Source organism: Grammomys surdaster, unplaced genomic scaffold, assembly GCF_004785775.1.
Source record: "Grammomys surdaster isolate TR1022 unplaced genomic scaffold, NIH_TR_1.0 144, whole genome shotgun sequence".
NCBI classification, from domain to species: Eukaryota; Metazoa; Chordata; class Mammalia; order Rodentia; family Muridae; genus Grammomys; species Grammomys surdaster.
Window position 1 is genome coordinate 5,080,965 of NW_021604602.1, and position 25,178 is coordinate 5,106,142.

Consider the following 25,178-nt stretch of genomic DNA (forward strand, 5'->3'; position numbering starts at 1 on the left):
TTAGGCTGAAAACGATAATGGATGGCCTCCCCTTGCCTGCATTCATTCATAACGGCTCTCCTCTTATCTTTTCGCTACAGGAGCCATTCTCTGAGGAAATGCAGACTTCCCAGGGATGAACTGCTACAGAGAGTAGGCGCCTTCCAGTTCTTTTTCCTCCACGTTGGCGAGGGAAGGCCAGGAGACCCGCCGGCAGGGGGCGCAGCCAGCTCGCCGAGAGCAGGGGCGCTAGGCGGGGCAGGTGTGCTGCCCGGGGAGCCAGCGGGACCCAGGGTAGTAGAAGAGTTGAGGCACAAGAAAGGGGAGTAAGGCGAGCCCCTCTGAGGCTTTCAGGCCCACACTGCCTTCAAGATAACCATATCCAGCCATGCATGGATATAAGCCAGATGCCGCCAAGTCCCTCACTCTGTTTCTTTTTATTTTAGAAGTGCTTTAAAGAGTAACATTGACTCGCATGCACAGCACTTTAAATGCAAAGCAAGTCCTCCTTCCTGCTCAGTCCCCGGCCCACTCAGCAGAGGTGAATGCTAGTAACAGTTTCTTGTGTGATCTTCTGGAAAGATCTATGTATGTGTAAACATTAAATAGGGAAGTGGATCTGGTACATTCCTTTTCACACTACTTAAATGAGTTCATTGTATACACACGGCTCTGAATCTTTTTTTTTTAAATCTTACCACTACTCATCTTGGGGATACTTGAATGTATTTCTCCCCTCTGTTATACCGAACAGACAGCACGAATGGGAGGGGGACTTGCCTTTAAACTTCTAATTCTGTGTCTCTTCTGGCTTCCATGCTCCAGCTATCCCCCACAGCACCCCCACTCCTCTTCCTCCACCCCATTTCTGTCCCCCCCTGGCTTTTCAGCTGTCGCTGTCCCTTCTTCCACCATGGCTGCCCAAGTGACCGCTGGGGCTTCTTACGGCTCTGACCTTGTAGCTTCAGTTCTTGGAACCTGCCTGAACTTTTCCTGTGTCACTGCCCAGTAAGGTCATGTTGGGGACCCCTCCAAGCTTCACCTCCTTAGGGACAGCTGCTCCCCTAATTCTTCTGAGACTCGGTTCCCAAAATAGCTAGGCGCCCGGGTGCCCTAGCCTGCCCTGGCTGGGCCTCCTCCTGTTGCCGGGAAGGCCTCCCCCTCCCCTGAATTGGCACACTCCTTTGAACCTATCTAGGCCCATCCCTACCTCCACTGGGATGTCTTCCAAAGGCTCTGCTGGGGCCCTGTGGCACTCCTGCAGCCCAGCTAGCGGATAGCTCATACAGTCTGACCTGACCTTCGCGCTCTGTCCACCTTGGGGTTGTTGCCCAGGGCTGGGGACTCTACTTTGTTGTAGACCATCCTTCCCCATACATATGCTAGCTTCCACTAGGCATGTCGTAGAGCAGAATGTGCTTACAAGGTCTGCTCCACGTTCCTCCGACTTCAAAGGCCCAGTAACAAGGTTAGAGAGGGGCCAAGCAGAGTGTCCAGCGCCCTGGTGTCTGACTGTGCTTCCTTAGTTATAAGACATGACTCTATTTTCAAAACTCTAGTTTCTTCCTCCAATATGGGAGCTGAAATCCACACTCAGACTATCAGCTCAAACACTCTTTCGAACCTTCCAGATTTGTCAGTAATGTTCCCAGCGCCTAGCATTGGCGCTACCAGCAAGCATGCTGAGTGGGTTCTATTTGCCTCTAGGCTCTGCAGAAATGGTCAAGTTGGAACTTGTTGGAGTCTTTTGTCCAGGCCAGACTCTACAGGACACACGTGTGTCCTGGCAAGTGGCAGAAGTGAACAACAGGGATTGAGCTCTGGGCCAAGAGGCAATCGGCCATGTGGGAAATGGGCCTCTCAGTGTCTGGGGCAGCATAGGAGGAAGAGTCCAGGGTATCCATGTCCTTGAGCAGACAAGAAGGGATGAAGGGACATCTGACCTTGCCTTAGTGCACACCAGCTTACAGTGGGCTTTGGGTTTTATTGTAACTGTCTCCAAGGTCAGAGAAGACATTGAGGCCTGGGCAGGGAATGCATGATTATGCCAGGCCTGACAATGGGGTCCACAGACTCATTCTCCTCCAGTCCGTGGGCTCCTATGTCTAGTTCCCAGGCCTGAAATTCCTGGGCTCTCTTTGTGTTTGTTCCACAGACTACACTGTTAATTCCACAGTCAGATCTGTCCACCATGATGTTTCCTTGCCTTCCTAGCAAGGCGTATAGAGAGCTTCTCAGCCACCCTTCTGAGAAAGAGCCATCGCAGATGTTTCTACAAAGTCAGGGCCAGGGAACACATGAATGCCCCAATCCGTGTCTGCAAAGCCCTCCCTGCCAGCTTCTGTCTTGACAAGTGGGGGTTGGGGGTGGGAGGCCTTGGGGGGAGACAGGCAGATGTGGAACCTGGGAATGCAGCCAAGGCTTTGTTCCGGACAGTGTTCTCTATCATAAGCAGAACTAAGGAGCGTACAGGAGCAGAGAATCTCTGAGATAATTTGGGGCTCCAGGGTACCCACAGGCAGCCCGCTAGCCAACCATTGTCAGGATATCCCGAGCAGGTGGTCTGGCTGCCCCCACCCTTGAGAGAGGCTCCGTCACCCTGAGGTTGAATGGGTACATTCCATGGTGTAATAAGGACAATTTGGGCAGGTGGTGGTAACACTCTCCCTTGTCCTTCTGTTTCAGGCTCTCCCTGTTGTTCTCTGAGCCAATCTGTAGCTTTACTCTGGGAACTTCCCCATCGAAAGAGAGGAAGAAGGTCTCATGGTCCCTAAGGAGCATACAAAACAGCTAGGGTCATGTCCATAGCCTTGGCATGATGAGGACAGGGAGGTGACAGATCCTGGCTAGACCTGGGCATGATGGTAGAGGATCTCTCAATAAAAAGTTGTGCCCCTCACTCTTCTTAGATGAGGGAAGAAGAGGCATTGCTCCCACTTGTTATTCAGCACAGACAGGAGGATAGGGATGGATAAACAAACAGACTGTCTCCCCAAGGTCTGCCATATGCCCTTAGTGAAGGGTTCGGAAAGGACAATGGTTTTATGGGACTTGGTGATGGGAGGGATGAGCAAGCAAGTGGTAACAAGGAGACAGGACAATCCCTTCCAGGTCCCCAATGTGTGACAGAGCCAAGCAGACCCTCTGGAGAGCATGGCAGCGGGGTCTGAGATGAAGCCAAGCTACCGAGAAGCATGGACGGCAGGTCTCCAATACAGCTGCCAGGAGCCATGAAGTTATTGGTTCCCCTGCCCAGTCACCCAGCTGTCCCAACTCTGCAGCTTCAGTGGCCCCAGGAAGCACAGGCCTTCCCAGGGCTCGGAGCCAGTCATGAGGTTTTTCTCCTCAGAGTAGTGTTGTAGTTAGTTGAATCCCTTAACTGTCGGTTACCGCTCCCCACACAGACAGTTTATTAAAAAACTGGGCCAAGTTAAAAATACCAGCATCAAGGAAGTACAGGCACCCCAAACTACCAGAAAGCCGCAACTCCTCCCTGGGGAATCCCTGCCCACGGCCTGTGTGTAGCCCAGCTGGCAGGCAACCCGCCAACTGCGTGGAAAGAGACAGAACAGCCCCTCGCAGCTGCTTCTGCACCATTCTTCCTGAACTAAACACCAGCCTGTGACCAGGCCCGGCACCCCCGGGTACTAAAGAGGTCTGGATCAGGGCCAGATGGAACCCCTCCCCACCTTGAAGTGAACGTAGGGTTAAACACATTCACATACCCACCCACCACCCAGTCTTTAGCACTGAGATCCACTCTAGGGTCAAGGAGCATGACTCTATAGAGAAGTCCCAAGGAAGGGGTCATGTCTGGCATGGGAGGGACTGAGGGGTAGCTACCAGATGAGAATCTCTGGTAGTCCAGGCAAAACCCCTTTAGCGGTCACAACAAGAGAGCTATACCTTTCCTGTAGAGTATTCTACCTAGCTGTCCGCCCGCCCGTTACACATTAAGTCAACAAATGGTCTCTGGGACCCAATGGTGTGTCCAGGATACAGATGAGAACCGGGCGTCAGCTAGATCTTTCAGAGGCTCTTGATACTTCCCAGTGCGCAAAGTGGCTCACTGGCCTCCGAGGCAGAGCGTGACAAACGCCAGGTTCTGTGTAAATAAAATCAATGTGAAACCACTTTGAAAGTTAAAAGCACAATTAACGCCCAAGTGTGCCTACTACAAGGCCAGTGGCAGCGAGCGTCCAACAGGCTGGGCTCAGCAGCATGGCTGTTCTCTTTGCCAATGGCACCAGAGGACAGATGGAAGGGGCTCATGGTACATTGACTCACTGCCCCTTGTCGTTGCCCCCCCGCCCACCCTCCTCCTCGCCCCCTGTGATTGCTGGAAACTCAATTAAAGACCTCATGGAAGTGTCATCTACCTAACAGGCCAGAAACTCGCAGAGAAGCAGGCTGTATTTGCCTCATCCAATTAATCATTTAGGTGCTGGTTCATCACCTGCAGCCTCTCCAGCCCACAAACACCCTTGGGTCCCTCTTAAAGTTAAGTGAAGGCTTAGGTTCCCATGCACGCATGCAGACACTCAACTGTGCATATTCTCAGCTTCCTGGAGCCCTTGGAAACCTATCTTTTGCTTTTTCTCCATAATCACACTTGGTCCTCTCCGTTTCTGTAATCTCCCACTCTCCCAAGGCCCTACAGTCCCAGGGGCACCCACCCAATCACACAGTGTCTATGTCTTCATTTTTCTTAATCGATGCCCCTTCAACACTGGAGACCTACGGGAACTACTTTCCTCACTCTCTCTCTGGGTGTCTGGAGTCCCGGGTTTTGTTTTTTGTTTGTTTTTCATGAAAAGGATTGAAGATGGATGCTTACAGGCATCAGGCAAGGAGCCAGTTGTATGAACAGGACCAAGATGGAGACTGGGGCACAATCCTTAACAGCACTTGTTGCTTTTGCAGAAGACCTTGGTTCGGTTCCCAGCACCCACATGGTGGTTCAGGATTCAACACCTTTTTTTCTGATCTCCATAGGCACCAGGCTCTCATGTGGTACACACATGTGCACATGTAGGAAGAATACTAAACCCAGGGAAGTCCTGAGGGGTCTTTAACTTGCAGAACCTCCACCCCTGGCCCTGTGTGTCTAGACCTGGTGAACTTGGCCATCACCTGGGATGGAGATCAGATCTCCTGTGAACTGGAGTTTCCTCCACTGAAGTACATGGCTTCTCTACTAACTCACAGTTTGCAGCCCAGGTACTGATAGCCCCCCCACTCCCACCCCCAGGCCTGTGGGGTAACTGGGCCTGCTGTCATCTGTCTTTTTTTTTCTTCACCTCACCCACTTTGCTGTAAATAGTCTCTCTAATAAGCTTTCTCTGATCTCACCATCTTGCACGAACCATCTGTCTTGTGCGGAGCCCCACCTGGGAGGCCCTGATTCACACAGACCTCCAGCCTTGCCTCTTAGCTCATGGGGTCTGTTAACTCGTGCTGTCGAGCAGGGAGATTGGGCACAGGGTCCACAGAAGTGGATCCTGGTCTGTAGAGTCCACTTTAGATCATAGATGCTGGTTCTAGAGACCTTGGGTCTGGGCCTATGGAAGGTGGCTGGTGGGTTGCTGATTTGATTTGTTATCAGACTTTTCCACAGTGCTTTCTCACCCTGCCAGCAACAAAGCATCTTGTTGGAGGCCAGACTCTTTTAAAAAGTGCTCATCATAAGGAAGAGACTTTACATTCACTGGGAAACAACCCCCTCCAGCTCCCTGCCTCTATCCCCATGACCCCTATGCCCTTGCTAGCTTCTTGTTCCTTGGCCTGTATCAAATCTTAAAGATACTGTCAACAAGAAAACAAACCAAGAAAACCCAGACAGTGTGGAGATGGGGTGTTGGGGCTGCCCACATGCCACACCAGGATTGGGGAGGGGGAAAAGGTCAGGGGTCGGGTCTTGTTGCTGCCCCTCAGGCCGGGAGTCAGAATGAAGTAAAATACAGTTTGGAAATAATTGGCCCATTACAGAGAGGTAACGAAAAGCCGTTGAAAGGAAACTTACCGAGGAATCAATGTAAGGCTGAAGGCAACTCTTCCTAGTGAAGAGAGGCTCACTTGCTTAGAGGACAACTTCTGAGGGGCCCCAACTCCCCAAGCAAGCCCAGGACTTCCCTATTGATTCCTTCATAAGACGCTGCAATTCGATTCCACGAAAACTTAACGAGAACCTACTGTGCACTAAACTCATAGCTCGAAGCCCTAAGATAGCTGATTTTCCTCCTAAGTCCAAATTTGTGGGAGAGTGAAGGGAGACGGCACTGCTCTGCGGGAAAAACCTCTCTGATCCTCGCCTGCTACCACGGTTGGTGAGAGAGGCTTGGGTCAGGCAGGTCGTGGTCAGAATGGGGCTTAGACATGGGGTTAGTATCTGGGATGCCAGTTGGTCTCAGACTTGGGACAGGCTTTGGATAACAAAGGGGAGAGGGATCAAAGCTGGATTTCAGGGTGGGGAGAAGAAGAGAAAGGAAATAAGGCACGATGTGTGTGTGTGTGTGTGTGTGTGTGTGTGTGTATGCACATGCTCACATGCGTGGTCAGCCCAGAACCTGACACTGAAGGAAAAATGGAGAATAGACTACTCAATTCCAACTCTGATCTTTCTCCTTGTTTCTAGTCTCTGGGCTTGTTACTATCCATTGGGGGGGGGGGGTCACTGCGTGTTCGGGGAACACCTTGCAAGAATAAGTTCTCTCCTTACACTATCTGTGTCTCTGAAATTGAACCCAGGTATTCAGACTTGGAGGCAAGCGCTCTTACTCACTGAGCCCTGTCACCAGCCCCTCTGAGCTTTTTTGATCAGTTTTTCGCTTGTTTTGAATTTTTGTGGTTTTAGACAGTCTCATTCTGTAGCCCAGACTGGCCTCAAACTCTGTCTCCCGTGCTTAGGTTAAAATTGTGTCATACCATGCCCTACATTTTTGAAAAAAACAGAAAACAAAGCCTTACTACCTTGAGAGTTCCTGGAGGATTTGAGTGTGGTGATGCCTCTACAACTCCACAGTCTTCCTAACAGGGCTTCCCTTCCAAACATCCTAGTTCTACTCTGTCCGTTCCTTGCTGTGTGACTAGCAGAGAATTACTTGGCCTCTCTGACCTGTGCCTCTGTTATGTGACTAGGTGGGGAGTGGCAGAGCTGAAAACTAACAGGGAGAGACATTTCTATGCCTGGATCACATTAAAGCTCATCAAAAGTTTAGATTTGGGTTCTAAGCCACCCAGTGTGTGTATGAGGTAGGGGGGTGGGTCAGCTCGGGCTAGCACCCCCTTGTCCTTCGCTGGCTGGAGCCTGGCTGCAGACTTGCTAGGTAGGGCCTCCCGGAGGTGCAGAGCGTCACCATAGGAACGGCTGGCTCACACGCAGAGAGAGCCTAGGAACCAGGCGCTTGGTGGAGGGAGGCAGTGGGGGGCTCTGGATGTGATCTGACGCACAGGCGCTACCCACATTCCCAGTATAAGATCTGGGGGGGCCTCGGTTGTGATGGAACTATGTGGGAACAGTATTGCAACCTGGGGGGACCCTCCTGGAAGACTGCTGGGGAGGTCAGCCATCCCTGGGAAGTAGAAGGCTGCTGTCGGAGAGGGACCTGCTGCTGGGGCCAGTTGCTAGGACACGGGCTCTTTCTGAGGGGCCCATGGTAACCCTCAGAGAACATGTTGTGCCTCATTCATTTATTCATTAATTCACTTAATCCGCATCCAGCTCACGGGCAGGACTGCAGGCCACCAGCCGCGAGGTACAAGGAGGAACAAGATGTCTCTGGTCCTGCTGAGGTCAGACACATGTGCACAATCCATTAACACCGGAGCGAGAAGATGTGTTCTGGCCAGCGATGAGGCCCAGGGAGGAGGCTCACAGACAGGCTCGCTACAGGTCCAGAGTGAGAACTCATAAAGAGAGGGGGCGGCGCGGCACCGCCACCGGCACCGCTAGTGGGCAAACTGGCTTAAGTTTCTCTCCTTTTCTTGACGACAGGGTGATAGCCTTCTCCATTCGAGAGATTCTCAAGCCCGTCCTGGACCCAAAAAGCACACGGAAAAACATTTTTTGAATACAAATGAATGAAAATGAAAATGTTTCCTTACAAAACTGAAAGAGAAAAATCTGAGATTCCTCGAGAGCAATGTTTTCATAGTCTTAAACTTGACAGAGCTTCCTGCCAACAGCTGGGGGGGGGGGTGCAAACCACCACACAGCACTCTCTTTTATAGACAGTGGAGAGCCAGCCGAGAAGTTCTGTCCCACCCACACACACACCTATCCCTGCACCCTGAGAACTGATCTGGGGCCAGGAGGAGGGTCCTCCCTTGTCCCTTGTCCGGGCTCCAGGTTTAAAAGGAGGACTTTTCCGGTGACAAAAAGCAGTCTCTGATCTGGTGTCCTTGGCCTTTGCTGTCACTTGCTGTCCTCCAACCAAAGTGGGTGGTTCTTCACTACACAGGAATGGACGGCTTGGCTTTATTTCCAAGGCTTCTGATCAAGTCTGGGCACGATGCTGCTGCCACTACTGCCACCACTACGTAGTCATTGCTGTAGTCGTGGTCAAAGGACTCTGTGACAAGGCGGATTTGGATTCTAAAGCCATTGTTTGCAGAATCAGGACAGATTTTAGATCTGAATATGGAAGCTTTTGCACTACACTCCAGCCTCGGGATTTTTTTTTTTTTTTTTTTGGTTTTGGTTTTATTTTGTTTTTGTGTGTTTGTTTCTTTGTTTTTATTTTTAATCTTGCCAGACAAACTAAACCTCTATACTTTGTTGCTGGCTTATTAAGAGGTCTCATCACGGTGTCTCAGACCTTTGGGCTTGTATTATCCTCCTGCCTCAGTCTCCCCTCCCACCCCCCCATCCCCACCATATATTTTGTTTTGCTTTAGATTTCAATTTTAATCATGTGCATGAGTGTAGGCTTGTTCGTGTAAGTATGGGTGCCCTTGGGGGTCAGAAGAGTGTGTTGGGATTTCCCAAAACACAACAAAGAAACAAAGTAAAACCAAAACAAACAAACAAACAAACAAACAAAACCCGAGACTGGAGTGCAGTGCAAAAACTTCCATATTCAGATCTAAAAAATCTGTCCTAATTCAGCAACAATGGCTTCAGAATCAGAATCCGACTTGTCACAGATCCCCCAGACCTGGAGATACAAGCTATTCAGCATAGATGTTGGGAACGGAACTTGGGTCCTCTGGAAGAGCATGAGAAGTCTTAACTACTGCCATCTCTCCAGCCCCATCCTGAGCCCTTGGGACCGCGGTCATGCCATATTCAGCTCTTGCCTCACACTGTAGTAACTGCACAGGAGCACACGGGCACAAGCCTCACCCAGGCCACCCCCCACACATACACCCTGAAGACCGTCCAGCTTGGAGCACTCCTACGCATCCTACTCAGCCCAAAGTCTTCCTTCCCACGATAAAAGTGCTCTACCTGCTTCCCCAGCCTGTACCCCTTTGGACACCTAGCACTGTCCCTTCCTGGGCCCACAGTAGGGATTTTTCTAATTCTGAATATATGGATATTGCTTTTAAGGAGGAGAGCCACTCACTCACTGTTTTCTGGAAAATTAACTTCTGGGAATTTGTGATACCTGGAGAATTATTGCAGTCTTTGCTGATGCTTGTAATGGCAGCTACATGATGAAAAGACTTCTCATTCTTCTGAATGCTCTCCCTCCTGGTTGGAGGGAGAATTTACCTCGGGAGTAAAAGAACATGAGGAGGAGTCACTTAACACTCTTAGAGACCCCCTGAGTGTCTCCCTGCTGCATGACTCAGTGGTACCCTTTAAGAGGATGATTTGGTTGACGCAAGTGACGTGAACTTGATATTCATGTAGTCAGTGAAGGAATGGAGAGGTTTTTAATCCTCTCACTGATAAAAAAAAGAAAGAAAGAAAGAAAGAAAGAAAGAAAGAAAGAAAGGAAGAAGGAAGGAAGAAAAAAAAACTAGTGTCTGGAGAGAGCAGAGACCCTGCCCCAACCAGCGCTACATGTGGAACTCAGTACGATTCTGTGTCTCAAGCTTGCCAAAGCTGTATCAGGACCACATTCTAGGCATTCTAGGTAGACCTACATGAGAACTTGGGACTCAGCAGGATTTGTGCCCCAGCTACCTTCAGAAGGTCTTAGCGCGTTCAGGAGAGGTCACGATGCACCTCTCTGGCCCCACACATCAGACTCCCAGAAGGCTTGCATTTCTACAGTCATGGACCAAACTCCCAGCTCTCTGAATGTAAAGCCACTTAAGACTGAAGAGTCTTTTCTCTGATTGACCCTGAAACAGAATCGTCATGTTCTCAGGCCTAAATGTACCCTGTGTGCCTCTCATTTCCCTGGTCTTCTGCCTCTGGTCCTGGCCCTCTGTGGCAGAGAGAAGGAGTGGGGTGGGGCATGGGGGGATTTCTTCTCCAGTACTGTGGCTAGGATGTAGAATTCCAAGGGCAGAGACAACAGATCTCGGCATCCCATTTTCACATTTCTGTTTGCCTGAAGAGTCTTGCAGCACTCAAGAGTGCTGAGTCACTCCCTCCTACCCCAAGAAATAAACCAGGGCTTTGGAGGTACACTGGGGTGGCCTCATTCTCTGCTCAGCCATATTCTATCTTGGCCCCGTGGTTGGCCCTCTGAGCAGAGAGCTGAGGCTTAGATGTCAGTCGGCCATGCGTTGATTCCCAGCTTGGCTATTCTGTGGCCATCTGCAAAACCCTCAAGGCTCAGCTCTGAATAAGCTTTGCAGCCCCACAGCTCCAGGCTCCCAGGAAGCTCTGGGGAACCTGAAAACCTCTATACCGGAGCAGAAATAAAGAGATCTTGAGGAGTGAGAACAGGTAGTGGTGCTTAGCATGTGGTGAGGCCACAGCTCCAGGCCTAATATATGCCTGTGTCTCTGGGCTCTTAGTTAGACCTGGCCTTGGGGGGAAGAAAAAAAGCAGAAGAAAGGGAGGGGGAGGCAGGGCCGTGTCACTGCCCAAATGGAAGATGGAGAATGTCAGCTTTAGAGAGAGCAATAAAAGCACTCCTCCCCCACCCCCGGCCCCCACCCTGAGAACCTCATCAGGCCTCAGTTTACTTATCTGTAGACTTTCCCAGGACTAATCAGCAGAGAATCTGACACCTCCCCAACCCACAGTCCAGCCTAGGCAGAAACAAAGCTTCAAGGCTCAGAGATTCTCAATGGGGGTGTGGAGCAAGATGTCAACCTGGGGTTAACCCCTCCCCCCCCCTCACCAGCTGGCTTAACCCGTGCAGACCGAGGCTGGCTTGTCTGAGAGGCCCATCAGCTCCTCCCCATTGGGTTTCCCTGACCAGCAATTCTGTATTTAATCAAGGGCCGAGTGGTCTGCTAAGGGCTCGAGGCAACTATAGGGTCTGGAGAAGAAGAATGGGAGAGGGGAGTGGGGTACTGGAAATGAGCCAGAGACAGCATTTTTCGGATTCTTTCAGAAAACTTTGACCCATAGCCAGAGCATCTCTTTTGCAAGACAGAATCCCTTTGCTTTCCTCTGCTGCCTTCCCGAGAGCCTGAAAGTTAGAGTCCTTGGTTTGGCCGAAGAGAAGCAGCCTAATTCCGAGGCAGCCTAGACTTTTCCTGCGAACCCACACCCCCTCCAAGAGCAGATTCAGTCTCTGCTACCTGCATAGACCCCCCCCCCCCGCCCCCCCCCCCCCCCCCGCCTCTCCCCTCCGGCTACCGCCCTGCCATGGTGACAGTTGGACAGTGCTTTTGCCCTAGGGGGTTGCCGGCCTCACCCCTGTGAGTCCAGGGGTCTGAACTCAGATGCAAGAGAAGAGGAGGGGCCGAGGAGGGATGCTCAGATAGAGGAGCGGGGCGTGACTCCCAGCCCCCGAGATCTGCTTGGCAAACGGCAGACTGTGCCGACTTTTTCCCCAAGGGATTGGATTGGCATTTTCATGCTTTCTGTGCAGCCTCTGAGCCTGTGACAGTCTCCAACCTCCCCTCCCTAGGCTCCTGCCTCACTCGTTTGTTCTCGGCGTATGCTCATTACACAGACATCTTCAGCCGGCAGCATTAACAAACGCTTTATTGAGACCAGAGCAAACCCTCATAAAACTCCTGGGCTTGTGAGTCCTGAAAGAGGAAACTCCCCACCCAAAGCCACCCTGTAGGGGCTCCAAAAGAGGACTCTGTCTGCTTCCCTCCGAGATCCCTTTAGCTTTCTGGCGCGGAAGTCCAGCCCGGGCTGTGGCTGGACCTTTCAGGCTCGGAGCTTTCTGCTTACAAAATCCTGAGGTCTTATCAGGGACAGGTGTGTGATCCCTGCTCATAAACATGGAAACATGGCTCAGAGAAGGGGATGATGGGCCAGCGCCCTCTCAACAGGCACGGGATGGATCTGAGATTAGAAAGCAAGTTCTCATTAGCCAAAGGAGTGCCCTTTAGTTTAAGCCCGTGACATTTAGGCACCTAGGCGGCGCCTGTGACTTGCTTTCCTTTCCAGCCCTGGGGAGGGCAAGGTGGAGAGGGGGCTTAGGAAGGGGAAATGGAGTCTAAGTGAGGGGTTCACCTCACTAATCTGGGGCTTCTTGTGTACTCTATGTACCCCACTTCCCCCCCCACGCTGCCTTGAACAGGAGCCCTCATCCCAGGGGCTCAGCCCCAAGATCCTCCCATTGCCTTAGCTCTGGCTGAGAACCCAGCCCCTCCAGTCTGCCTGCCACAGTGCACTGCTTGGGATAATTTTGGAGGCTGAGGTCAGGGGATTTGGAAGGAAAAAAGAGAAGATGGAGAGCCGAGGAGACCTCAGAGATCACAGAGGAGGGCACAGTGGCACCTGTTAGCTGCTCTCAGTTTAACCAAAGTCTTGGGGAGGGGGGGATCCAAACAACACCTACCTCCCCAAACACAAATCCTTACTGTATTAGCCTCAGTTTGTTAACCTAAGGGAGTCAATGGATCCACACCAATTCAGGGGGACTCTGACTGCTTCCTCTAGCCTTTTTAGAGGCTTCTTCTGGAAGCCCTAATTCACAATTTCTGCAGAAAGCACAAGAAAAGAACATTACCCTCAGTTCTTTCAACCTCCACTCAAACCATGTGTCTGTCCTCAGCTTTCTGCCACTGTCTGGCTTCCAATCCCCTAAAATGGCAAAACTCTTCCAACTTGCTCTGGCAAGGTCAGACGCACCCCCCCTTGGCTGAAGACGTGCCCCTCCAGATTCAAAGAGTTAAAGTCCCTTGCCTAACCAACCTCCCTCCCCACCTCATATGAGAGGAAGAGGAAGCCATGACTAGGGAAACACAAACTCACAGCCTCTGAGAGCAATTAATATATGCAAATTGAGCAGACCTGGATGATCCATCTAAAAATCCCAACATCTTTTCTCAGAGCTTAAAAGGCTTTATATTCATTCATTTGTTTACATTTTATTTTATTTAAAGATTTTTTTTCTTATGCATGTAAACATATGTGTGTATACCACATGTGTGTCTAGTGCTCTTGAAACCGGGTTTACAATCAGTGGTGAGCAGCCACCGACTGTACCGGGAACTGAACCTGGGTCTTCTGGAAAAACAATAAATGGTCTTTACTGCTGAGTCATCTAGTCAACCTTCACATTTAATAAAAAAAAACATTTATTTATTTATATTTTATTTTTTTATTTTAAAACATTTATTTGATTTTTATTTTTTTTCACATTTCTTTTTACATATAGAGAGACAGAGGTGTGTGCATGCGTGTGTGTGTGTGAAAGAGAGAGAGAGAGAGAGAGAGAGAGAGAGAGATGTACTGGCCAGACAAGAGAACTCTCAGTCTCTCCTTCCACCATGTGGGGTTCTGGAGATTAAATTCAAGCTGTCAGGCTTAGTTTACCAAACTAGCTACATCAATGGCCACTTTACATTTTATTTAAGGGGGTTCTGGGGGACCAAAAGACAACTGCCGGAGTCAAGGATCAAACTCCAGTTTGGCTGCAAGCACCTTTACCCAGTGAGCCACCTTTCTGGCCCAGTAAATGTATCAGTCCACTCAGCTCTCCCTTCTTCTTTTGAGCCTCAGAACAGGAAATGGGATGGGGGGGGTTCCCAGCTGAGGAAAAGGCTCTGAGCCCTAGCTGGGGGGCTAACAGGAAAAAGAGATAGCCCCAGGGACACTGGCAGAATCAATAGCCCCCCCCCCCCACACTCCCATCTTCTAAGCCATCCCTTGGTTGAAAGCCACTAAGTGGGAGTGTGTGTGTGTGTGTGTGTGTGTGTGTGTGTGTGTGTGTTTCTGTCTGTCTGCTTTTGACAGTGAACATATTGGTGAGACTGTCAACGTGTGTCACTGTGAACAAAAATGGGTTGGATTGTGTGTGCTTTGGTGTGATTTGTGTGAGACAGATTTGGGGACTGGGCATAGGTGTTGCTATCAGGTGTGTAGCTGAACATGTTGGACAGAATCGGTGCTTTTATGTTTCAGCATGATAAGGCCCAAACTGTGAATGTGGTACCTGAGAAAGGAGGAGGGGTGGGGGCTGACGCATGATGTCGTCGGTGTTTACCAGTGGTCTCCTGTGTTTACAGGCAGGCTGCGTGGAGGGGCGGCATAGGCAGGAGGACTCTCAGTGTTTCATAGCTGGCGATTCCCCTGCTTGGAACAGATCGGACAGTGTTCCTGCTGCCCCGGTCTGTGACCTGTGCCCCAGGGACAGGCATTAAGGTTTGCCTAGCTGAAAGGTGTGTTTGGGTTGGGGGTCCGTGGAGCAAGTGCATCTGCACCATCCCCAAACTCCACAATGGCGAGACTCGTCGGGGGGCTTCGGCTTTTCGTGGTGGTTTTCGTGTGTGCATCTGTGATCATGTGCGTCTTCCACATCTTCGTGGTATGCGTTTGGGTCCTCCTGGGCTTCTGACCGGCGCCATGTGTGCGCGGGACCCCAGCCCTAAGTGTCTTACAGTGTCTGTGAGCGTTTTGCATTCTGAGTGCGTTGCAAGGGCTTTCACCCGCCTGGCTTGGTTCCTGAGACTTGTGCTAAGCGGGCCTGTGCGAGCGCCGCCGCCTCCGCCTCTAGCCGCGTGCTGTCCTGTGTACGGACCGCGTGCCCATCGTGCGCAGGTACCCGTCTAGCCAAAGAGTGTGGCCGCGTGCGCGAGCCGCTTCCGGGCGCCTCGGCGCTGGGGGGCGGCCCCGCCAGGGGGTGGGTCACCGGGACTGGCCGGCGCCTGCCCCGTGCGCGCGAGGCGTGGGCGTGGGCGGGGGCCGGGGGGGGGGGACCGACAGTACGAAAAGGCGGCGCGCGGGCCGCCGCAGCAGCTCCTCGGCAGCCGCACTTAGTAGCGTGCGCCCCGGTGCAATCCTGGCTTTCTTCCCGCTGGACACCCGTGCCCGCTTCGTGGTCCGCAACCAGAAGCCCAGCGCAGCCCCCGGAGCAGCCCCTCCACCGCCTCCGCTCCCCGGACCACGACCCAGGCCGCCCAGAGATGACCGCGACCGGAGCCCTCCTGCCCGTCCTCTTGCTCCTGCTGGCTTTCGGCCCCAGCACCTATGGTGAGCCCCCCTGGCGGTTTGGCTTGCGCCCCCTCTGGGGAAGCCTGCGATGCCCCGCCGACCACCCCGCCGACCACCCCATTCTCCCTGTCCCGTGCGCCCCAAGTCCCGCCCGTCCCGCCTAACCCTAAGCCCCGCACTGTGCCTGCCTCACCCCCCCCCCCGCGCCACTCTTGTGTGTTGAGCCCAATCCCGGGGTCCCAGGGTGTGTGGGAGGTGGAGGGTCCCAGCCCCTTCTCGCCCAGCAGAAGTGGCCTTCAGAGGGGTGTCGTTGCGCAGATTGAGGAGGTATGAAAAAAGGAGACTACGCTGGGAGGTATTCTATTTAAGAAAAAAAAAAGGTCTAAGGTGCAACTTTGGGGGTGTCTGCCACGGCCTATGTGCTTAGAAATAGGTCTTAGGGGCTTTGGGGGGTGATTTTGCAGTCGTAGCCCCCAATTTCCAACAGGAGCACAGCTGGAGCCCCTCCTGCGTGGCGCATTTCTCTAGGTGAGGGGCTGCGACACTTCTGTCTGCAGAGGCCATCTGTCTCTAGCAGAAGAGAGTTGCCCCCTTCCCTCAGCGACCCCAGCCTTCAATGCGCCAATAGTTGTGAGTGGGGGGTCGGGGGCTGTCTGGGAAGCCGAGAACTGGTTGAATAAATGCATACAGTAGGTGTCTATTAAAGTGTCAGACTCCCTTAAGAAGTGTCGGAATCTCAGAGGCCCTGCAGAGCTATTGCGCAGTTCTTTTTATGTGACCAGTGTGGGGTAGGAGAGGCGGGGGAGGTAGGATTTGATTGCCTGGCTTAACTAGGGTTAATCTTGGGGTAAAATCTAGCTGCTTAACCTGTAAGCTAGGCAGGTGGGCTTGTCTGGGCTTTCCCAGAGACCCCAAAAACCCTCCCTTTAGCTCACTTTGCAAATGGGAGGCTTGACAGAATGGCCAGGGGTCAAAGGCTACCTCTGCGTTGTCCCTCATTCCTACTTTTAGGGGTGTGGGGGCTTTTATTTTCTTTGGGGAGAAAGGTGTCTGCTTTGCATTTGGAGAATCAGGGGTGTGCTGTGCTTACCCCATGGTTAAGAGAAAACAAGATTGTTTTTCTAGGTAGGTATCCACAGATAAGAAGTGCCTACTGTGTGCCAGGCTGGTAGGACCCAAGAGGGTCTTTGGACCCCCTGCTGAGGGGCAGCAGGCCGTTTGAGAGAAAATGGACTTAGTAGTGTCCTTTAGGCCTTGTGGGGTGAATTGTGTACCCTTTTTCTCTTTCTCAGGGGCTGAATGCGACCCACCCTGCGACCCCCAGTATGGATTCTGTGAGCCTGACAATGTCTGCAGGTAATAGAAGGGTTAGGGTTGTTGGGGGGGCTGGTGGGGTCCTGTGGAGTCTTGAAACCAGGCTGAAAGGTGGGGGGGTGCTTAGCTAAATAAACTGCGTCACAGCTTTTTCTTGGTTCTGCAGAAAACTGGTGGCGGCGGGAGGGAGAGAGAAGGGGGGGTGCAGGAGGGGGGGATCAGAAGAGTGTCCTGCAGGGGGGAGGCCACTGTAGATCACTGCCCCAAATGTGATTCTTGTGGGGTCTGGAAGACCCTTGTGTCTCTGCCCCAGAGCACCTTCTCTGAGTTTTCCATTCAGGTGGCTGCTGTTTGTTCCAGGGGGCCACTGGCCTGGGACTCTACAAAGACCACCAAGTGTTCTCCATTCAACAGAAGACAACTGGAGTCCCCTTTGGACCCCTGCTCCCCCTCATGTGTCCCTCTCTCCCCCCTTTGTCCACACAGGTGCCAGCCTGGCTGGGAGGGCCCCCAGTGTGACAAGTGCGTCACTGCCCCAGGCTGTGTTAATGGAGTCTGCAAGGAACCATGGCAGTGCATTTGCAAGGATGGCTGGGACGGGAAATTCTGCGAAATAGGTGGGCACTGACCTGAACCTCCCCTCACCCCTTTTCTTTGTCTCCTCTCTCCCCCCTCCACCTTGAGCTATATTCCAGAACCCCTAAGGCTCTCTAGTTGTAGTATGTGATCTATAGTGCATGTACACTTCCTGCTGGGCCTCAAAGGCCTCCTCAGATGTATAGACTATACTTTGTTCACCTCACTACTTCGGGTTCCCGAACTTGGGGGTGGTGGGTCAGGGGTGGGGTCACGGGGAAACTGCCTGTTGAATAAAGACTCACAAAAAAAAAATTCAAACAACAAAACACCAAAAAAAAAAAACCCACCATGCTTAGGGCGGCTGGACCACGGACTGGAGCTGCTTGCACAGGTTGCTGGAGTTTGGGGGTTGGGGAGTTCTGTGTGTGCTGTGGGAGAGGCTCAAACATCAAGAACAGGGAGCCAACAAACAAATAGGGAAGGGGTGGGCTGAGTGTAAACCATGGGGGAGAACAGGACGGGGGGGGGGGTCACTCAGGTGTTGCGGGAGGTTGGTGGTGGGGAGAGGCTGGGAAAGGGTTAAGGTGCAGATTGGCTTTATGTGTTGACGTCATTGATTTATATGGTCATTGGGAGATTGACAGCTGCATTGTTTCAAGGCCATTTTCACTTGCTAAACCTGTCCACAAAGTGCAGGCAAACTGAAGTCCTGGGGAATAAGGGTGTATCCCCCCTCACCCCCAAGGTGATATCCCAGCAGAAAGACAGATGGCTAGATACCCAAGGAACTGCCTCCTCAACACTGACAATGACAAATAGGGAAACCGAGGACCAAAGAAGCAAAGGGTACCCTAAATTGTCTATAGTCTCCCTCTCCTGAGTAGTGGTTTGGCGGGTGGAGGAAGGTTTTTGCTGCAGCTGACTCATCCTCCAAACATGGCTCTGCAGCCCCTTGCAGCAGCAGCAGCAGCAGCAGCAGCAGCTACTTGTTTAGGGGTGGTAGGAAAAACCACTGACTAGGGTGGGCTTTTAGTCTAGATCCCTCCATTTTAAATATCTGAAGCCCAAACAGCTTTCCAGACAGAATTCTTCCTCACAGAGCCTTCCGCATGCATAGCCTCTCTCCATCAGATTCACAATGGTTGTCTGAGTGGAAATGGTGGAGGTCAAGGGTTGTCTCAGGGGGGAAATAGCCCCTGGGTAATTGCTGGCTCTCTCCCTTACTGCCTGCATGGCCACAGCTGCAGTTCAAGCAGAGAGTCCCCTCGGACCTCTCCATTCAGCAGCTGATTTACCCCGTCTTTAGGGTTGGAGGCTCTGGGCGAGTTGGTTTTTAGGGGGGGGGGATGAGCAGGCATAGTCTGGCGGTGGTGGTCGCCAGATCTTTATCTTAAATTCAAGACCCCAGTCGACAGGAGTGCAGGGGCAGAGAAGTCCTCCGAGCCAGCTGCTGCGGCTCTTTACACTAACGTTTTTGCTGGCGCTATCCTGGAAAGATAAGTCCTCTTTATGTTTTCTTGCACTACACAGGGCTCCTGCAGGTTTTTCTGTTGATTGACACTGGCCTCCCCTCAGTCAGGGTGCAAGGCCCTTTGAAAAAAGGAGAGAAAAATCTCCATGTGTAGCCTTGATACAGGAAAACCCTTCCTGCCCCCCCCCAGGCCCCTCCCCCCGCCCTCACTTGCAGTCTCTCTGGCTAGCCCTGGCTTTCTACAGCTCAAAATTATAGAACCCCCCCCCCCGGGGATCAGCAAAGAGAGCTTTTTTTCCCCTTCTTTTATATGGAGGGAAACTGAGGCAGAGCAGGAAGGAGCTGAACTCTGTGGAGCAGCAGGTTGGATAGCCACAAAGGTTCCTTTCCTGGCCCTGCTGGGAAGATGGGGTCTCTCTTCTCAGTCGGAGAACCCTTGCCCCAAGCCCCTTTGTTCAGCTCATCCCTGGCTTGCTGATCCCGAATAATGAGGTGGTCCTGACAGGGGTATTAAAACACACTGGAGATACAGCAGTGCTCATGGAAACCCGTATGGACAGGAGACTGCTCAATGGTTCTAATTTTGCTGCCTTCAAAAGATGTAGCCTTTTTATCCCTGGACCCCCTTAGTTCAGAACCTGAGAACAGAGGGACCACGGATTGGGAAGGCAGCGCTGTGGCTAAATTAGACTTCTCATTTCCCAATAGGGGACTTAGTTGGGAATGTGTGAAGAGTTGGCGGGGGGGGGGGATTTTCCCTCCCCCTGAAGTGTCAGCCCTCACTGGCTCTCAGGCTTGGAGACCCTGTCCCTGAATATGAGAAGCCGCTTCTGAAAAAAAAAAGAAGAAAAGAAAGAAAAAGAAAAAAGAAAAAAAAAGGAAAGAAAGCTAAGCACTAGGTGATTCTTTCCCCCATTTCCCAGACATCCGGGCTTGCACCTCAACCCCCTGTGCCAACAATGGAACTTGCGTGGACCTCGACAAAGGCCAGTACGAATGCTCCTGCACCCCTGGGTTCTCTGGAAAGGACTGTCAGCACAAGGCTGGGCCCTGCGTGATCAATGGGTAAATATTCTGACCTCACTCTGGGAGTCTTGCCTCTCCCCCATCCCCAGGAACCTTTCAGCCTAACCCATAGGACCTGTAACCCGATGAAAGATGTGCTCCCTCAATCAGTGCCCCCTCCAATCCACTCTGACTGGGTATGGGGGTCGGTTATGTAGGAATGTGTCATTTCCATAATTTTTTTTTTAAAAAAAATGGTCCTGAAGGCGATTTTATATTCCCCTGACATCCCCAGGCTCCGATGCTGGTGAGTGACAGCTGATTGAACCGGGGATGGCAATGCCAAGCGGGATAATTTTCGAAAGGCAACATAATAAGAGATCAGAGTTCAGCAGGGCCAGGCTGTGAAACCCACTTACCATATTGTAGGGGGCAGTTTAGGGCATTTCAATTGGATTTTCTGGGACATCTAAGGAGATTGGAGGAGATGGGGGGGGCACTAGTATTAGCTAGCCTTAGTGAGAAACAGATTCTGGGGGGTTAGGGGATGGTCTGTTCAAGACCCAGGAATCTGCTGAAGCTTTGAATAATCAGGAATATAGGGGTCTAAAGATCTGTATTTAGAAGAGACATTGAAGGTAGTGACCACTGAACTTCACCGCTGTTTACTGGAAAGGGAAAAACACAGAGCAAGACCTTTCAACGTGTTCTGTTCTAACAGACTTGAACTAGTCTGTCAAAATAGAACCCAGGGGCCCAGGATGTTTTCAGAGCCCAGTTACTCTGCGGCCCTCGGCCTGAAGCTGCAATGCTTATTCCTTGTGTGTGTTGGGGGTGTGTGTGTATGGGGGGGTGGGGTTACTTTTCTTTCCCTGGAGTTTTGGCATTTATCGGATGACAAAGGGCTAGCTCGTTTAAAAGCACTTACATTAAATGTTCCATGTGCACCGCTTTGAGCAAACAGCTTCAGTTTGCAAGCTGCACTTGGGTGAATAGACCACTATTAAACAGCTAGCCACAGACACCACTCCTGCCAGCACAGATACAACCCGTATTTCTTTCACTGAGAGTCCCCAAGGGTTTCCCTCACAATAGCTAGCTGGGCCCACTCCACTAGAAATAAAAACGATCAGGGGTGGGGGGACGCAGACTGAACCCCTAACTAACAGTAGACCTCCCCCTGGAAAGCCCATGTGCCCCTTACTCTCCTCTTCTGAGGGATGAACCCAGTGAAAGATCTTACTCCACACTGTTACTAATGCTGCCTCTCCCAGCCTCAGTTTCCCCATCTGACTAGTGACTTACAATCTGTGCTCTGGCCTGAGACACTAAGAGGTGGGAGAGGGCATGGGAGAGGACATGGGAGGTCGGTTCTGTTCCTACTGCTCTGTCCTAGCCCAGCCCCCGAGGGCTCTTTACCGTGTCTTTGTGTTCCAGTTCTCCCTGCCAGCACGGAGGCGCCTGCGTGGATGATGAGGGCCAGGCCTCGCATGCTTCCTGCCTGTGCCCCCCTGGCTTCTCTGGCAACTTCTGTGAGATCGTGACCAACAGCTGTACCCCTAACCCATGCGAGAACGATGGCGTCTGCACCGACATCGGGGGTGACTTCCGTTGCCGCTGCCCAGCTGGATTCGTTGACAAGACCTGCAGCCGCCCGGTGAGCAACTGCGCCAGTGGCCCGTGCCTGAACGGGGGCACCTGCCTCCAGCACACCCAGGTGAGCTTCGAGTGTCTGTGCAAGCCCCCGTTCATGGGTCCCACGTGCGCGAAGAAGCGCGGGTCTAGCCCGGTGCAGGTCACCCACCTGCCCAGCAGCTACGGGCTCACCTACCGCCTGACCCCCGGGGTGCACGAGCTTCCTGTTCAGGGGCCCGAGCACCACATCCTGAAGGTGTCCATGAAAGAGCTCAACAAGAGTACCCCTCTCCTCACCGAGGGACAGGCCATCTGCTTCACCATCCTGGGCGTGCTCACCAGCCTGGTGGTGCTGGGCACCGTGACCATCGTCTTTCTCAACAAGTGTGAGACCTGGGTGTCCAACCTGCGCTACAACCACATGCTTCGCAAGAAGAAGAATCTGCTGTTGCAGTACAACAGCGGCGAGGAGCTGGCGGTCAATATCATCTTCCCCGAGAAGATCGACATGACCACCTTCAACAAGGAGGCTGGTGATGAGGAGATCTAAGCAGCGTTCCCCACCCCCACCCACCCCCAGACCCTTCCCTATTATCGGGGGTTCCTCAGAGCTCTATGCGGTCTGCGCTTCTTTGTGGTGGAGTTTGCTCATTTGTGTGGAATCTAGTGAACGCTATGCTTACATATATTGTCTTGTGTTGCTGTGTGACATGCTGCCACGCTATCTAAGAACCCCGTATTTCCCTATTAATGCATGATAATGAATAATGATAATAATAAGAATTTCATCTCTAAACGAGTTAAAGAAATAAGTATGTTATTCTAAACTCTATCAGATATCAAATATAAAATATCAAAAAGACCAAAAAAAAACATGGTAACAGAACCAGGGCTTGGTACTGAGGTCCCTCTCCCAGAGAGGGGTGTCAGCCACCAGGTCCTCGTGAAACCATACGAGTGTTGTGCTGACCACTCACTGTGAAAAGGGCTAAACTCTTTCGTTCGTTAATTCTCATGCACACTCACATCAAGTCTCACACCGCAACCCTTAGATCTTACCGATTGATTTGTGGCTTTGCAGTGTGGAGTGGCTGTGTGCCAGGCAGAGAGAGACCCCAGGTTGGCAGAGAGGTAGGGACCTAGTCCCAATCCTGCTGCTCACTCGCTCTGTGACTCTTGGCGAGATCCTTACCTTCAACCCTGGGCCACTTCCCCACCCCTCCCCATAAGGGAGGGGTGCAAACACCCAAACACCAAGGTCCTCTCTAGCTCCCAAATTCAGAATTAGGAACGAAGGATATATACCAAAACACTTCCAGACTCCGAGAGTAGGATCTGATGGAGACTTAGTCTCATCCTGGGATCCGAAAGGTTTTGGCCTATCCTGGCTGTGTACACTTGATATTGAGGTCGATCCCAATAGCGTTTCTCAAAATGGGGAGCCTCCTGGCTCATGTCCAGTTTGGGAAAAATTGGCCCCTTTAGGTCAAAATGTGCCATTTGGTGCTGCCTCTTGGGCAGCCCACTCCCCACCCTAGAGCCCTACCCCCAAGACTTCACCTCATGCCCCCCAGACCCCACCCCATGCCTGCCCCTCACCCTGTAGAAAATAGAGACGTGCTTTCAGACTTAAGTGTACCTTGAACCACAAGTGCCCCCCTGGCAACATGAGTGAGCAATGCAGCCCCCACTAAGTTTTCCATAGGCTTTAGTGCAAACTATTGCTTGTGGAGTGTTTTCTTGTTCTATGGCAGACGTGGGAAAGCAGCTGTCCACAGCCATGGATGTACCTTTGTGTGGCTGAGGTTAGGACCCTCAGATCCCAAAACACCTAGCCAGCTTCTTAGGTAGGATTTTTTGACTTATTTTTAAAAAGAGTTTCTATCTTTTTTTGCAAAACAAAACAAAAACACAAAAACAAACAAAAAAAATAGAAAGAAATGGGAGAGAGTCCTGTGTAGCACCCAGCTCATGTTTGGGGTCTGGCTGCTACACAGTCCTTGGATCCCCGTTAGGAATATTTTGCTTCTTAGATTATTTGGGTAGGAACCTATGCCCTAAGCTTTAAGTGTGAGCCGTGTTTACCTTGCTCTGAGTACTTGCTTGCAAGTCATTGTCACCGTTGTCGTTCAAATCATGATCACAGCACACACCTCATGGTCATCAGCCATTGGTCATCCGCGCCTCCGTTGTCACACATCTTCAACCCAGTCACCCCTCCAACCTCTACCCCAAGGTTCATTTCAGCCAAAGCCCTGATTCAAAGAATCTCTCCCCAGCCATTGGTCATTCATTACTTTCAGCCCAAGCCCCTTCCAGTCCCACCCTGAAATCCCTCCCCATTTGGGCCCAACCTCATCCTGATGAGGTTGTGTCCAAGCTCCCCAAATCCCCCCACCTCCCACATCCTTGAGTACCTCCCTCCCTCCAAGCCCCTCTCCTGCCTCCAATCAATCCAGCCCTGAGGCAAACCACACCCCCATCTCATCATCCCATCTCATTTTGAGTTCAGTTTAAGAAATAAAAATCTAAAAAAAAAAAAAAAATACATATACTGATTGACATATGCCAGGTGGGTGTCTGATACCCTTCCTGGCCTCTCAACGTGAGACCTTGACTGAGTCTGCTAATGATTTTGTTCCTCAGTTTCCCCAATTTGAAATTCTACAATTGGCCGATAACAGCCTATTTCTCCACCTCACATTTTTTTTTTGATCTCCATGTTGTGGAGAGCAGCCGTGTCTCTGTGTCTCTCATGACAAAAGGGGGCCCGGCTGTTCTCCTAGCAACTCCTCATCCATCCAAAAAGATTCATCATCCACCATTCATCCAGTCAGGGAGTGTTTCCAAGCACCTGCAGAGTGTAAGGCTGTGAGTGTTCTTGGAGCTGTGGAATGTGCAGGCTGAGGGGCCATAGTCTGGGAGGAGAGTAGGGATGCATGTGTCCCCAAGGAAGCCAAGCACAGTGCAGTTAAAAAAAAAAAATCCAAAACACCAGAAGAAACCGGATGGTCCAGAGCAGGCGCCTCCCTCAGAGTGCCACCATCTCACCTTCTGCCGATGTGACAAAAGATCAAGAAACCAGCATCGATGAGGCTGCCCCATCCAAAATTCTACGGCATCCAACCACGCAACAGGAGCAGCGTTTGCAGTCTCACCCTGGTCTTCACGTCCGCAGAAACGGTCCATCTGTGACCTCACGATAATCTGCTGAGAGCATCAGATCTCTGACTACCCATTCACATCTCATGTGTTTGTGTAGTGCAGTGTAACGCAACGGGGTGGTGAAGCTAAGAGATAGCTGTCTGGGACATTTTCAACTAATTTGACCCCAAATTTAAAAGTGGTGACAATTCTGTAAACCAAAATGTTAATGAAATGTCCACCAGGGCGCTCTTTCTAGCCACCCCCATTTCTGGCAGGCAAATCCAGACGCAATGCAAAAAACAAACAACAACCTTGTTTTGCGTTAAATAAAGGAACAAGGGCTTTACTTGTGTGTGCTATTTACTTACGATTCGCCAGTTACACCAGCCCCACCCGGGATGGCCTTAAACATAGGCTGGGAATAACTGGGGGCTCTGCTGAGGACCAGTTCCAGCTCTTTGATTGTGGCCTGGTGCCACAGGGTTGGGGGGGGGAGGGGATTTGAAACCTCGGCATTTCCTAACCACAGGAGGCCTGAGACCACCAGGACTTGAGGGACCTTGTCCGTATCTTGCTCCC

At 51.6% G+C, this 25,178-nt stretch overlaps 1 protein-coding gene across 4 annotated transcripts; it reads left to right on the top strand.

Moving 5' to 3' along the window:
• Window positions 1-14,582: 14,582 nt before the first annotated feature.
• On the top strand, window positions 14,583-24,945 carry Dlk1 (delta like non-canonical Notch ligand 1). 4 transcript variants are annotated; one of them, XM_028764520.1, is made up of 6 exons: window positions 14,583-15,055; window positions 15,348-15,487; window positions 16,741-16,804; window positions 17,249-17,379; window positions 19,736-19,877; window positions 21,255-24,945. In XM_028764520.1, exons 2-6 carry the CDS (start codon window positions 15,421-15,423, stop codon window positions 22,000-22,002), a joined length of 1,152 nt encoding a protein of 383 aa, XP_028620353.1. In that variant the 5' UTR covers window positions 14,583-15,055; window positions 15,348-15,420; the 3' UTR covers window positions 22,003-24,945. The 4 variants fall into 4 exon arrangements, with proteins under 4 accessions (XP_028620353.1, XP_028620354.1, XP_028620355.1 ...); XM_028764521.1 differs by lacking the exon at window positions 14,583-15,055 and having other exon boundaries at window positions 15,222-15,487; window positions 21,255-21,534; window positions 21,754-24,945; XM_028764522.1 differs by lacking the exon at window positions 14,583-15,055 and having other exon boundaries at window positions 15,222-15,487; window positions 21,255-21,474; window positions 21,760-24,945.
• Window positions 24,946-25,178: the final 233 nt, after the last annotated feature.